Raw genomic sequence first — 11,399 nt, 5'->3', positions numbered from 1 at the left:
GAGAGAGAGAGAGAGAGAGAGAGGGGGGAGGGGGAGGGGGAGAGAGAGAGAGAGCTTGTGCGAGAGAGAAGGTGAGTCGCGCCGACGATGCGAATTTAGATGCTTTCATGACGTATTAAATTCGTACGTCCCGGTTCTGTATATATTTCAACGGCGCGACGGCGGCGATCGTCGTAATTTCGAGAGCGCATCAGAAATATGCGGCCGCTGTTTTCTCGATTTTGCATTGCCCGAGGGAACACGGCTTTTCCAGATTTTCCCTCTCGGTTCGTACATAATTTTCGGGAATCCGAGGCGACGCGGCCGCGCGATCTGCACGTGAATGCGTCGATTTCGCGACACGACAACCTCGCCGTTATACGTAAAAGAAAAGGGGGAAAAATGTATCGGAGATAAGGGGAAATAATCGTCACAGGGGCTAGACGACGTTCTTTCCCGCTTTCCCGCAGCCGGAGAAGAGGTGGAATTGGACACCGAGTGAGATGATAACACAAGGTCATTATATGGGCTCGGTAAAGTTAGGTTAAGTTCGGTTAGATATTCCTCTCTCAACGGCATATTAATTAAACTCTGAAATTGGTTGCGACGTACGGTAGCGGACGCATAAATTAACATAAGTTATTGCGTTCTTCCGCGGCTATAAAGAAATCACGTGCGCACCTGCCCCTAATGACTTCGCACACGTTGCCTCTAGGAGCACACGCTCGCACAAGCGTGCTCGCGCCCAAGAATAAATTCATCACGACGCCGTTCCATCTTTATATTTCGCGTTCGATGAATATATGTCCGATAAATTTCGAGCCGGGGCTATTGCAAAACGCGAGAACCAGTATTCGGCGCGCAGCGGACTGAGGAAAGCGAAAAAAAGGGAGGAAACAAGACACGCTTCCAACGAGTCGTCTTAACACGCCTCGCAAATAAATGCGCTAACCGGCGACGTTTACGAGCTTGGTCGTTCGGTACGTCGACGAGACGCTCACTCGCGCTTGTCCCGCGAGCCGTAAAGCTCGGGGAATAAGTAAAAAAGCCGTTTGAATTTGTCCTACCTTGGTTGCACCAAGCGCGATAAGGTCCGCTCAATTCGTCAAGAGACAGACGCATCTACGCCTCTCTAGGCGTCGTGTTCGCGATTCTCATCGACGACGGCAACGACGACGACGGCGGCGACGAGGCTCGAGTCGGTAGCGGTGGTGGAAGAGACGGCGCCGAACGTTCGGGCGAGTTCGCGTTCTCTCGGGTGGGATCGGTTCGCCGCCTTGCCTGCCATGACTGGCCGAGCGCCGCGTTGCGGGGGAGCGAGGTGGCGCGTCGGCGAGTGAAGCTGCCGCGGTGAATCCGGCGTCGTGATTGGTCGCCGCGTGGGAGAGCCGCCCGCCCGAGCTCACCGTCGCCGGCAGTCGGCACCGAGCATCCAAGCAGAGTGTGTCGAGGCATTCGGAGTCGGTGCGCAATATACACGGGAATAACACGCAACTGCGGACATTGCTTTGACGTACGCACGGGCACGATGGCCGTCCGGCGCGTGCACCGTCGACTACAACAACAACAACAACAGTGTCATCGCAGTCGTCGTCGTGGTGCCGCATTCGTTGTCGCGCGTCGTGTCCATCGCACGGGCCCGTTCACGGAATCGCAGCATCGCGCGCTCGCTGAAGCATCGTTGCCACCGTCTCCGTGCGGATACGCGGCGCGCAAACTGCACTCGTGGTGCGCGTACTGAGAAGTCTACACACAACCGAGAAGGATAGTCAGTCAGTCAGTCAGTCAGTCGGTCGGTCGGTCGGTCGGTCGGTCGGTCGGTCGGTCGGGAGTGAATAGGAGCAGCGAGGAAGGACAGCGCGTGCCTCGCTCCGCGGGTAAACTCTGCGCATTAAATACGTCACGGCCGGCCTTCTATGTACCACCTACTTCTCTGTCAACCGCCTCCGTTTCCTCTCTTACACTCTCGCTCCTCTCTACGTTCTACGCCGCTTCGCGATCTCCTCCCGCTTTCCGCGCAGTGACGACCTTCCCACGCGTATCTTTCACTCAGACGACGACGACAACAACGACGGCCGGAAATTAAACTCGCGCGCGCGAAAGGCGCGACCGCTCGCGGCGTGTCGCGCGGTCCGATTTTGGGAGGCGAGCCGGCCGCTGAGACGTTAATTGTTTCTTGAAGTGTTTCTTTCGCAGAGCGGTGCAGCACGTTCGTTACCACGGCGCGCGCGAATACGGTGAAAGAGCAGTCACCGGCACCGCGTCCGTTCGCGTCGAGTGTGCGGCCTAACCTTGTCCATCCGTCGGCGACGAGACCGGCGGCGTCGGTGTGGCGACGGTGACAGTGAACGGTTCTCCTCGTGTCTGGTGCTGAGTTGCCTCTTATTATACGTCCGTGCACGCGGCATTCCGGTCGTTCCAGCTGCGGTTGGTGCGCGCTCACAGTAGTGTGACTGACATCGAGAGTGTGAACAGTGATAACTCGCGATATTCGGGGAAAAAGTGTCGGAGAAACAGTGCCGTCGGCAGAAACGGCGCGCGCGTCGGTAAGAGAGAGAGAGAGAGAAAGAGGGAGAGGAACGCGCCGCGCGAGTTCGAAACTACAGCGCCACACTTTGACGGCGACGTGTAAACTCAAGTAAATAACTCAAGCGGCCAACTTCAGTAGCCTTCCGCCGCCGTAACCGTCTCGTGCCGGTCTCGCGTCTTCTCGCGGATCGTCGTTCGCGGATCCCGGGGACTTGTCGCGTCGCGTGAGAGGTATCTACGGGGCCCCTCGCCGTGCCGCGTGGCGTGAAGAACTACGAGAGAGGCCAGGAAAGACAACGGTGGCCGTCACTCGGCCCGCAATAATGCCGCACGTGAGCAGCAGCGGCGGCGGCGACGATCTCGGCAGCGAAGACGAGGTCAAGGTCTTCAAAGATGAGGGCGAGGAGGAGAAGAGGTCCTCGGAGAACCTTACGGAGGACAAGAGCGATCTCATCGATCTCACAGAGTCCGAGGTGCGTCGAATTTCCTTCTTGCACGACCAACTTTCACCCCGACCTCACCTTACCCTTCACGTTTGTTTTGCGTGCTTGAGAACGTGCCTTTTTTCCGCCATATTCTCGCGCACTATACTCGGCCTCTTCCCTAGCCGCGACCCTTGCCGCCGTATGGACTCAACCGTGGATTAAGTGCGTGCCAATCTCGTGTGTTGCAGGAAAAGGGCTCGCTCGCCGGTGGAAGCTACGCGACAACTGGGAAGGCATCTGCGAGGTCCGACCTCAGTCCCGTCTTCGGTGAGTCTTTACATTCTTACGAGATTCTCCATGATTCTAATTCTTGTGACTCTTGAAGAGTTGCTAAGCGTCGTATCTCGGAACGCTTCTCGTAGTGGACGTTATCCGAGACGTTATCTTCGCCATTGTCGCGCTCGCTTTGTGCGTCGCCGGCCGGTGACGCCAAGTGTCTCGCGCGAGACGATGCTCTCGACATGGAAAACACGCGACAATAGACGGTGGTGGACCGCCGCTCAATCGGCTCTCCCTTTCTCTCGACGTCCAAACGCGCGCTCGGCGTACGTACACGGAAATCGAGTCAACTCGCGATCGCGTGAGTTTAATTATTCCGTAGTTTCCCCCGTAATCCAACCGAGTCAACGGAGATCGATACATCATTCGACTGCAGTAAACAGCTGGCTACTTTGACTTTGCTCGTACGGTGTCGCGCTTAAGAACAACTCTCTCGAGTCGAAAGCACGAAATTCTCTTCCTCCGTCGACTTGCGCGCTCAAATCGCGCTCGATGCTCCCATTGGCTTTCTTCTGTCAGTGTCCGGTAGGTCGGTGCGATAGTCTATATAAGATAGACGTGCAGAACAGCTCTCTGATCTAGATATCGGTAACGGACGTAAAAGTAGCGCCAACGTGCACCGCGTATCGGAAATAATTCGATCTGAATAGGACATTGATGCGCGCGCGAGAAAAAGAGAAAGAAAGAGAGTGAGAGAAAGAACGCCCATAGTTTCCGCGATTGATCGCCGAGTACCGAAGGAATTAAATAATGAACCTCCTCAGCAGACGACGTTCTCAATGGTCCGCTTAGGCTATAGCTCGCTTTAGCGTGTCATAACCGTTGCGCTGGTATCTTGCCGGTTACGCGCGCGCTGCCTCGCTTAGATTAACGTCATTTGAAATCGATCGCGGCACGATAAGTGCCCGCTCTCATAGCCGCTTTCACGGTCCGATAATAATCGCGTCTGTGTGAGCTCTGTGTCGAGTGGGGAAAATATGTGACTCGGATTCCCGGCGTATGGCAGTCCGTTAGCCACACGGCGCTCCTATTAATTTCCTTTACGCCATTACGTCGCATTACGTTGCACGTCGTCGCGCGTTCGAAAGCTTCTTCTTCGTCTTCCTCTCCATCGTCGTCGTAGACGACCTTTTTGCCACACTCACCGCCGCAATAATCGCGAACGCCGGAGGCGTCGACAGCGACACTTAGACAATCCTGATCGCGGGCAGAGAGAGAGAGAGAGAGAGAGAGAGAGAGAGAGAGAGAGAGAGAGAGATGTGTGTCGCGTTGGTCTTATTGGCGCGGCGTCAATAAGAGCTACTTTGTAAGCCGTCTCGAGTCTGCGTGTACTCTCTCGCTCTTGTAATGCGCCGAAACGCGGCGGATTATTGCGCGAACGACGATTACAGAAATAAGGCGTGGTGGATTGGAAGCCAGCCGATTCATCGTGCGCGCGAACTTCTTCGCGTCGCGTGTACGAGAAATGAACTTGAAGATTTCTAATCTCCTCGTCACTGTCGATCACAGATATGCGCTATTATCACCGGCGATAACTTCAATAGACGCTAATTATTCACACACATATCTCCGTTTGGATATCGTGACTACATCATAATTCAATAACGATATTTTGCAAAGTCAAAATAATCTTCGATCGGAATATATCGTTTGATTCTTCGCGTATACAGAAATAAAAAGTTGGATTAACTAATAACACTAAGGTGGTGGGGCCATAAAACATTACAGAATAAAAATATATACCACTTATTTTTAACAAGATTTAGACATTTCGGTTCTATTCGGATCTAGGAGCCTCTGAATAGGATCGTTTAAATCTTATTAAAAATAAATGATATATTTTGTATTAATAACTTATTATAGCATTAGTATATTTGTGCTTCAAGTGGTCCTACTACTTATGTTATTAATTTTACATTAGGAAAGCATTGAATTTTAATTTTTTAGGCAAACTAAATTTTTTCTGGTGAAATGTGAACGAATCAGAAATTCTGGAAGTTAACAAGATTTCTGACTAACTTGAACAGAATTCTGCTAAGATCAATCGGAATTTTCTGGTTCATACTTTATCAGAAATTAGTTGATCCAAGTAAACATTTTTTTCGTGTAAAATTATATTTTTTGGGACAGACTATAATCTGAGTTTGTCAGACCGGGAAACTTTGAACTACCATGAAATAAGCCTATTCTCAACTCTCTTCCATCACTAAACACGTCTCATAATCAATCAAAAGACTTACAAGCTACTTTTAGACCTTTAGACAGAAATCATTATTTCTGGATACATTTTTTTTCTAGAAATACAGAAAAGTCTCAGTTGTAAGATAGTAACAAAGTAATGAAATCAAAATCTACAAATTTGCGTTATTTTAAAACGGATTCTTTGCGAAATTTGATGAACGATCAAATATTTCGGGTCTCACAGATCTAATATTGTACGTGGAAGATTAAGGTAAGAGTACCAATGCTTGGACATTTATAAAATCTAACTTTTTATCTACTTCTTATTATTTTGGTTTTTAAATGTCATATAAATACGAGTATTTAAACTTTAAACGCAGAATATATATGTATATTTAACATATTGAGTATATATATCCTTTATATTAAGTTTAATTATTTGAAGACCAAAACAATTATCTCCAGAGTCAGGTATCAGAGGTCGTATATACATACATACATACATACATACATATATATATATATATATATATATATATATATATATATATATATATATTCTTGACGCATATTCGAACGCTAAATTCTTTCTGACTCAAGATAAAATAACTTTATACACTAGTACGAGGAAAACGAAACCTGGAATAAAAAGGTAGTTAACGTCCGAATGCGTGTCAAAAATATGGCCCTAGTGTTATTAATGTCCAAATATTTTGGTACTTTTATCTTATGGAGACGAGCAATATTCACGGAATGCGTCAATGTCATCAAATGCCGCGCGGAAAGTCCCGACTACTAACGTAAATATTATAGAGCGGCTCGTGTATCTCTCTCTCTCTCACTCTCACATACACACACTCACGCAGCAACGCGCCGATTGACAACAAAGAACGTTACCGTCTCATGCCGTGTCTCAAGTTCCGCGTCAACGCCGCTAAAAAATGTTGCGGCGCGAGAGGAAGACGACTTTCTAATTTAACAGACATTTCCCGTTGCTCCGGAGCGCCGTCCAAAAGTTTTTAATATCGGACGGCGGTGTACGTGGCTGGCGACGTCGACAGGCTCGTTCGGAACAAATCGCCCCGACGTGTCAGTAACGTATACAATGAGGTGCGTGACGCGTTCTCCCTGGTCGGCTCTTCCTCTTCCCTGCCGGACTTTGTCACTGACAAATCGATGTCGCGCTACCGTTCACGCTGTCACGCTGTTGCCAAAACATTTTAATGAGCGAACGTGGCCACGCACCACCACGACATCCCCGGATATCTTGTCCCGTGTCTGAGATGTTGCAGGCGCGATTACGGCATAAGCTCGGCGTATGTCATTACACGAACGTGTCCGAAGCTTCATCTCGCAAAAAGAAACGCACGTTTGACGGCTTTTACGCAATGGAACAACGATCTCGCGTAAGCACGTACTCCCTTCGACGCACGACGTACTCTCTTAAAGTGAATCAGTGAATAGTCACTGATATCAGTTATAAATAGTCATAATCATTTATAGCACTGAGCACTTTCAGTGCAACACTTACAACTGCAAATCAGTGTATATTCACTGTTTTCAGTGATGTTTCACTGATTCATTTTAAGAAAGCACAGTGCAAGATCCTGAGCAGAGTCAGACAGCCAATTTTCAATGTGTATGTTGGATTTTACGTTTATTTTTACGTGATATATTCTCTGACATACTTTTACTTAATATATTGGTTGCTAAGCAACCAACATTAACATCAGTCTGCAGTATTTCTTCACAACGCTTCAACTGAGAACGCGACAAATCTTCACGTGACACATTATTTTCTGATACTTTCTTCGCTTTTGCAGAAAATCTGTTATTTTAACAATATGGAGTTGTCATTAAAAAGTTAAAGGGTTTCGCAACTTCCCAACAGGATTTTACTATACCACCTGGCATTCTTTCCAAGAATCCTTCACAGATGTATTTGAAGCTCTTTTCCCGTGTCGTTTACTTTACATTTTAAAGAAACTGCGAAAATTTGCGGGTCTTAAAAGAAAATCAGTAATATGCTCGATCAATTCTTTTTTTGAAATACTCGAAATAATTTCAAATCTTGTGCAAGGAAATGTGTTTACGCAACAGAAATGTAAAAGACGTTATTGAAAAGCTTTTGCTCTCTTCTGATCTATACATATTAAGTTTCCACAAGATTTCGAGTAAAAAATTACAAACTTACCTAATATCGCTATCGTTAAATTTCTATTAGAACCTGATACTTAACAATTAAACTGGTCAATTTTAGTTAAAATGTAAATTTTAATTTGAAATATGATTTAGAGTATCAATCAAGAATATCTTATACTTTTGCGACGCTTCGAATTTTCCGACATAGTCACAGGTGAAGCTTCTTTTACAGGCGACTTATAATTCGCGGCAGGATTTTGCCCGCAATTTTATTCTTATTCGTGTTTATGAATCTTTGCGAAGGTTTACAAACACTGGGCGTACGCCCGTGAGCGCAATCTCGATTTTGTGATTTTTTCCTCATAAATACAAGCTCATTAGGTGCACGAATGGAACCGCGAAGAACGAACAAACAGGATTACACATCATCCTGTAAAGCCAGTAGTTTCCATTGACCGTATTCCGTCGTTCACGTCGTCCGTGTATCACTCTCACCTCCTCTACGTAGGTAAATACCGCGCGGAGGGAAGGAGGGGAAAGGATTCGTTGCACTCCGCCGTCAGAAAACGTGTAAAACGTTACGTCGGGATCCGTTGTAATCGCTTAAGTGGTTAATTATGGCTCTTCGAGGAAGGCCGCGCGCGCGAGGCTGAGGCGGAATTAATCTTGGCATCGGCTGACTTCACTAGAGCCGCTTCTCGTGTTCCCTTCTCCCCCACCCTCTTTTTTTTTGTCGCTCATACGCCTGAAACTAGTTATTCAGATATGCCGAGAGAGTCGTGATCGCGTGTATAACGCGTCACATTCTGACGTCATTTTTAACCAAACACACAGCGTCGCTCCACTACGGGTCGTATGTGTATCAATGGCGAAGCCGTAACACACGATGCTCATATTGAAGCTTTTTTTTTTTGTTTTTCATATTCTTCCCCGCCTTTTTCTCTTTTTTTTTTACACCGAGCGTGTAATTTACGCGCGTATGATTAAAAGCGGAATACAAAATGAAGACGCGAAGCCTCGTGTAAAAGGGTCTGCATTTTTTATATCGGAATTCCTGTTGCATGTGCGACGCGGTATATTTTTGTAATAATCCGATGCCTGCCTGCCATTGCTTGCCGCGTCGGTTACGGCGAGGAAGCGCGCGCGCGCGCGCGTATCGGGGGATGTATTAACATAATATTACAAAATGCAATGCCCGGCGCAGCTTGCCGTCTCTCCTTGCGCGCGCTGTCTTCCTTTTACGCGCCACTAATTTTCGATAATGCCGCGCGCTTCATTAGTATTCGCGCGGCCAGCTTAGCGCCTCTCTGTGCGTCCGGTGCGTGCCAGTTTACACGCATCGGAAGAAAATAACGACCGCGGGAAAAAGAGTGCGGAGCCGTAAGGAGCGAAGATACGGCGGCTCTCGCCGATGTCGTCGTCGCGCTGCACTCGCTCGCGCCGCTAGACGCATAAAACCGGCGAGTCGAGAGGCCCGAGTTCACAACGTCGCGACGCGAACCGGCCACGCGCGACTAATTATCGCGGGCGCCCGTCGGCTTCGCGAGCGGAGTGTGCCGGACGCGCGCAGCTTCGAGACGCAATTTCGCGTCGGATCGGGGTGAAAATCGCGGGCGGCTTTGGCGCGATGTAGGCGCGTCGCGTAATGGCCAGACGACGGGCAGCTTCTGCTCGAGCTCTCGCGAACGGACGTTAAGGCCCGATCTACAATAGATGGAGCAAGGAATAGGAGTAAGACGAAATGGAAATAAGGCCCGATCTACAATAGATGGAGTAAGGAATAGGAGTAAGACGAAGTGGAAATAAGGCCCGATCTACAATAGATGGAGTAAGGAATAGGAGTAAGACGAAATGGAAATAAGGCCCGATCTACAATAGATGGAGTAAGGAATAGGAGTAAGACGAAGTGGAAATAAGGCCCGATCTACAATAGATGGAGTAAGGAATAGGAGTAAGACGAAATGGAAATAAGGCCCGATCTACAATAGATGGAGTAAGGAATAGGAGTAAGACGAAGTGGAAATAAGGCCCGATCTACAATAGATGGAGTAAGGAGTAGGAGTAAGACGAAATGGAAATAATTTATTTCGCTTAGACCCGATCTACAATAAAGTTTGCCCGTCTACATCACATGGAGTAAGCCTGAATTAAGTACACTGAGAGAAAAATGTATGAAATTTGGAGCTATAATGGCATAGTAAAAAGATTATAGTTAGGAATATCTTTTTTATAGTAAATGTCACCATAATGTTTGTAATATTTACAATATAAGCATAGTATAACTGACTCATGTAAAACTTTTACCAAGAATTATAATTATTTGAAATAAAAAACATAGTAAGGTAGCAAATATTAAATGGAAAGAGAAATTAACTATTTTATATAGTCAATACAATTGGAATATTTGGAAAATATGGGTACATATGACTAATTCCCAAATCGTGCTTTACTATAGAGTAATAAGATGGTGACTATAAATGTGTGTTCATTCTGCTATATCTTCGTGTTTAGATGAACTATAAATATATGTTTGAGACCAAAACGAACTATAAAATATAGTGAGATTATAGTTATTCCAACTATTTTTTTTTCTTTCAGTGTAGTAAGAGCTGAAATAAGAAGTTGGAGTAAGCGAATAAATTATTTTCATTTCGTCTTACTCCTACTCCTTACTCCATCTATTGTAGATCGCGCCTAATTTATTTCGCTTACTCCCTTACTCCAGTTCCTTGCTACTTCAGGCTTACTCCATGTGATATAAACGAGCAAACTTTTATTGGAGTAAGGGAATAAGCGAAATAAATTATTTCCATTTCGTCTTACTCCTACTCTTTACTCCATCTGTTGTAGATCGGGCCTAAACGCCGCGCGTTAGACGTATATTTGAATGTACGGCGCGGTCTGCGCGCGACAGCCGAGTCCGGCCGAGATCGTGGAATGTGACGCTTCCTTTTTCCCGCGCTCGTGAGCTGAAGTCTCGCGTGAGCGGGCGCGACTCTCTTCTCGCGACTGTTTTGCGGGCTGCGCTTTAGTCGCGCGAGCAACTTTGTTCAGGAATTACTTCGACGTCCATCATCATGTGCACGCTGAGGACTCGACGAGACATTCGCGTCAGGTCGTTGCTTCTCGCTGCTGACGATTGATATTTGACCAACATCGCGCGCTCGAACGTCTCGCACACTTCGGGCTGCGATACGAACGGAATATTCCGTGTCGCGTTCTCCCGGTGTGGAGCTCGCATAATGATTCTTACACGATTTCCGCCGGCTCTCTCGGTTCTACGTGGGCACCTCTCGCGAAAGCGCGCCTTTTGATACGCATATACCTTGTTGTTGCTCCGCGAAACCGCCTCCGCGCGCGTCCAAATCGCACCTCGGTATGGATATGCAACGTGCAGCGCGTCGTGCGCGCTTCGGAGATCTCGAAAGAGTCAGAGAGAGCAAGAGAGACAGAAAGAGAGGCCGAATCAGACGGCAGTAAGAGACGGGGGAGAGTCAGAAACGATGTGTCTCGTTGTGCGAAGTAATTGACGAGTTCGCGTGTAGGCGGTCGGGCGCCTAGATCGCCTCGAGCGCACCGTAGGCTTATCCCCAGAGACGAAAAACGAAACGAAACGAGCAGCCCCGACGGCGAGCGCGGAGGCGAGAAGGGGCAGCAAGAGAGACAGAGAGAAAGGAGGGCTTCTACTCGCGAAGGAAAGACTGAGAAACGAAGAGACGACGCGGCAACGAGATAGTAAAGGAGAGAGGCAGAGAGAGAGAGAGAGAGAGAGAGAGAGAGAGAGAGAGAGAGAGAGAGAGAGAG

General features: G+C 47.7%; 2 protein-coding genes across 3 annotated transcripts in view; one reads left to right on the top strand and one right to left on the bottom strand.

Moving 5' to 3' along the window:
* The window catches only part of LOC116847118 (cysteine-rich protein 1-like), a 24,707-nt gene extending 23,545 nt beyond the window's left edge, over positions 1 to 1,162 (bottom strand). Inside the window, exon 1 of the mRNA XM_032821776.1 lies at positions 1,047 to 1,162. Coding sequence (XP_032677667.1) covers positions 1,047 to 1,101 — 55 coding nt within the window. The 5' untranslated portion in view covers positions 1,102 to 1,162. The remainder of the gene's footprint in view (positions 1 to 1,046) is intronic.
* A 193-nt stretch (positions 1,163 to 1,355) lies between these two features.
* The window catches only part of LOC116847117 (protein pangolin, isoforms A/H/I/S-like), a 174,129-nt gene continuing 164,085 nt past the window's right edge, over positions 1,356 to 11,399 (top strand). The window contains exons 1-2 of one of the 2 annotated variants that reach the window (XM_032821774.1): positions 1,356 to 2,981; positions 3,182 to 3,260. In XM_032821774.1, the coding sequence (XP_032677665.1) occupies positions 2,832 to 2,981; positions 3,182 to 3,260 (229 nt within the window). In that variant the 5' untranslated portion in view covers positions 1,356 to 2,831. The remainder of the gene's footprint in view (positions 2,982 to 3,181; positions 3,261 to 11,399) is intronic. The other variant, XM_032821775.1, reaches the window with a different exon arrangement.

Source organism: Odontomachus brunneus, unplaced genomic scaffold (assembly GCF_010583005.1).
Source record: "Odontomachus brunneus isolate Ranch 3 - 2012 unplaced genomic scaffold, Obru_v1 Obru_scaffold_074, whole genome shotgun sequence".
Lineage (NCBI taxonomy): Eukaryota > Metazoa > Arthropoda > Insecta > Hymenoptera > Formicidae > Odontomachus > Odontomachus brunneus.
Note: the sequence above shows the minus strand (reverse complement) of the source record. Positions and strands in the feature narration are given on the sequence as shown.